This window comes from Austrofundulus limnaeus, unplaced genomic scaffold (genome assembly GCF_001266775.1).
Source record: "Austrofundulus limnaeus strain Quisiro unplaced genomic scaffold, Austrofundulus_limnaeus-1.0 Scaffold246, whole genome shotgun sequence".
Lineage (NCBI taxonomy): Eukaryota > Metazoa > Chordata > Actinopteri > Cyprinodontiformes > Rivulidae > Austrofundulus > Austrofundulus limnaeus.
The window spans coordinates 486,333-488,515 of record NW_013952648.1 but is presented as its reverse complement, the minus strand read 5'-3'; the positions used below and the strand labels follow the sequence as shown (position 1 = coordinate 488,515).

Genomic DNA, 2,183 nt, shown 5'->3' with positions numbered 1-2,183 from the left:
CTTTTCTTTTCTTTTCTTCTTGTTTCTTCCCAAACCAACCCGGGTTAAAGGAGTGGCAGATGCGGGCCATTATTAGCCCGGGCTGGGTGAAAGCTGTTGTTTTTGTGTCCGGCGCGGGCGGGGTTCACCTAATCAATCATGTTGCGTTAAAAAGGCGCTCGGCGCCGGGGAGGAGGACAACATATGGCGCAGATCTGTGCGCGCCGCACACCGAGCGGGACCTTCTTGTGACAAGATGGACTCAGAGAAAAGAGACGAGCTGCTAATTGAAGCTGTGGAGCTGAAAGCAAAAAAAAGGTCAACTCATCAAAAATCATGTTTTTTTTTTAACCAAGCGGAATTTAACTCCAACACTTAACTCATTAACCCTTTTATAAACTCACTGATATTTACAATTAATTCATCCTCTTTCAAATATCATATAAGCTTTATTTACATAGATGCTGATTAAATAGAACGTTACAATAAAATAAGATGTTGGATCTATTTACAGAACCGAAGCGGAACAAAGCCGAAGTGTGCGTGAGGTGCTGACTGTGTGGCGATTTAAACAATATAAATTAAATTTTAAAATAAAAGTTTCTGGGGGAAGGTGTCAGAGATATTTAACAGAAACAAATAAAACCTGAAAAAAAGGCAAATCAAAGTAAATTGCACTGAACTTCCTATAACCTAAAAGATGTTTAATTATTAAATGTTTATTCCACACTCTAAGAGATGAAATTAGGATTTTGTCCTGATTTATTTTTAACAGTTAGCAGGTGTTTTTGCACTGTAGCAATTCAATAATTTTACTGAATAAATTCTGTAACGTGCGTCAGACCAGAACCTGTTTTTRTTTGTTTGTTTTCATCAAACTGATTCTTTTGTATCTTGTGTTTTTAGAAGAGTTGAAACTGATTTATGTTTTATTTTTACATTTAAACAGTCTGGTTTAGTGGGACTAAATCCACATTTCATTTGTCAGAAGCCTTCCTGCCTGATCCTCCTCAGACTGCGGTGAAACCCGAACAACCTCGAATAGTTTCGAATAAATAAATTAAAATGAAGACATAAAAAGTGGGGAATATTTTCCCCCCGATGTGTTCATATATGTGTATACTCCTTTTTTTTAAATCAATATCCGTGCAAAAGTTTGGGGAAGAGAAAAAAAAAAACGTCCCTCTTTAATTTTCTTGTTTTGTGTTCGRTGATAAAATCTCGGTTAATCGTCCACCTCGATCTCCTCGTCGTCCTCCGAGAACTCGTCCGTGGTCTGGTCCCTGGACGAGGACGGGGACTGCGGGAAGGCTCGGTGYCCTCCTCCTCGGGAGGTCGGGGAGACGCTGGGCGTCCTGGCCCCCCCGGGCCCCTCTCCGCCCTGCGCGTCCTCGACGCTCTCCATGCTGACGAGCTTCTGCAGCGTCTGCGGCGTGATCTTCTTCAGCGACTCCACGTCCGCCTTCATCTCCTCCAGGTCCCGCTTGAGCTTGGCGCGGCGGTTCTGGAACCAGGTGATGACCTGCGCGTTGGACAGTCCCAGCTGCTGCGCGATCTGGTCGCGGTCGGCCGGAGACAGGTACTTCTGGTACAGGAAGCGCTTCTCCAGCTCGTAGATCTGGTGGTTGGTGAAGGCCGTGCGCGACTTCCGCCGCTTCTTCGACGTCTGCCGCTGGCCGAAGGCGTTCAGGTGCTCGCGACCTTTGGAGGGCAGAAGGAGAGGGATGAAAAGGCGCGCGCACAGGTGTCTCCTGTTGTATAAARGTACCTCAAAGTGATACTTGAGTAAAAGTACAAGTATCTTATCATAAAAACTCTTTGGTAAAAGTTAGTCTTCCCTAAAAATATTACTTAAAGTATCTGATATGTTTTGTACTTAAGTATCAGAAGTGAATTTCTGGCACAAAATCTACTTAAGTATTAAAAGTAAAAGTACTGAGTAAAAGTGAGCAGTTAGATTTTCCAAAATGACATTTATTGGGAGGTGACGTCTCCAAAAAAATATTTTTGATGATGGGTTGTGTACAAGCTAATAGGGTGTCAGAATTTTATATATTTATACTTCTCATCCAACCGCAGTAAATTCACTCTATCCAGGAGACACATTTATCAGGATAGTATTATTTTAAGTAACAACTCGAAATTAAAAAGGAGTAAAAACTTTCTACTTCTTACCTTTTTTAAAAAATGTAGTGAGTAGAAAG

General features: G+C 42.1%; 1 protein-coding gene across 1 annotated transcript in view; it reads right to left on the bottom strand.

The window, feature by feature from the left end:
- Nucleotides 1-408: 408 nt before the first annotated feature.
- lbx2 (ladybird homeobox 2) overlaps nucleotides 409-2,183 on the bottom strand; it is a 99,033-nt gene continuing 97,258 nt past the window's right edge. The window contains exon 3 of the mRNA XM_014020267.1: nucleotides 409-1,680. Within this exon, the coding sequence (XP_013875721.1) occupies nucleotides 1,205-1,680 (476 nt within the window). The 3' untranslated portion in view covers nucleotides 409-1,204. The remainder of the gene's footprint in view (nucleotides 1,681-2,183) is intronic.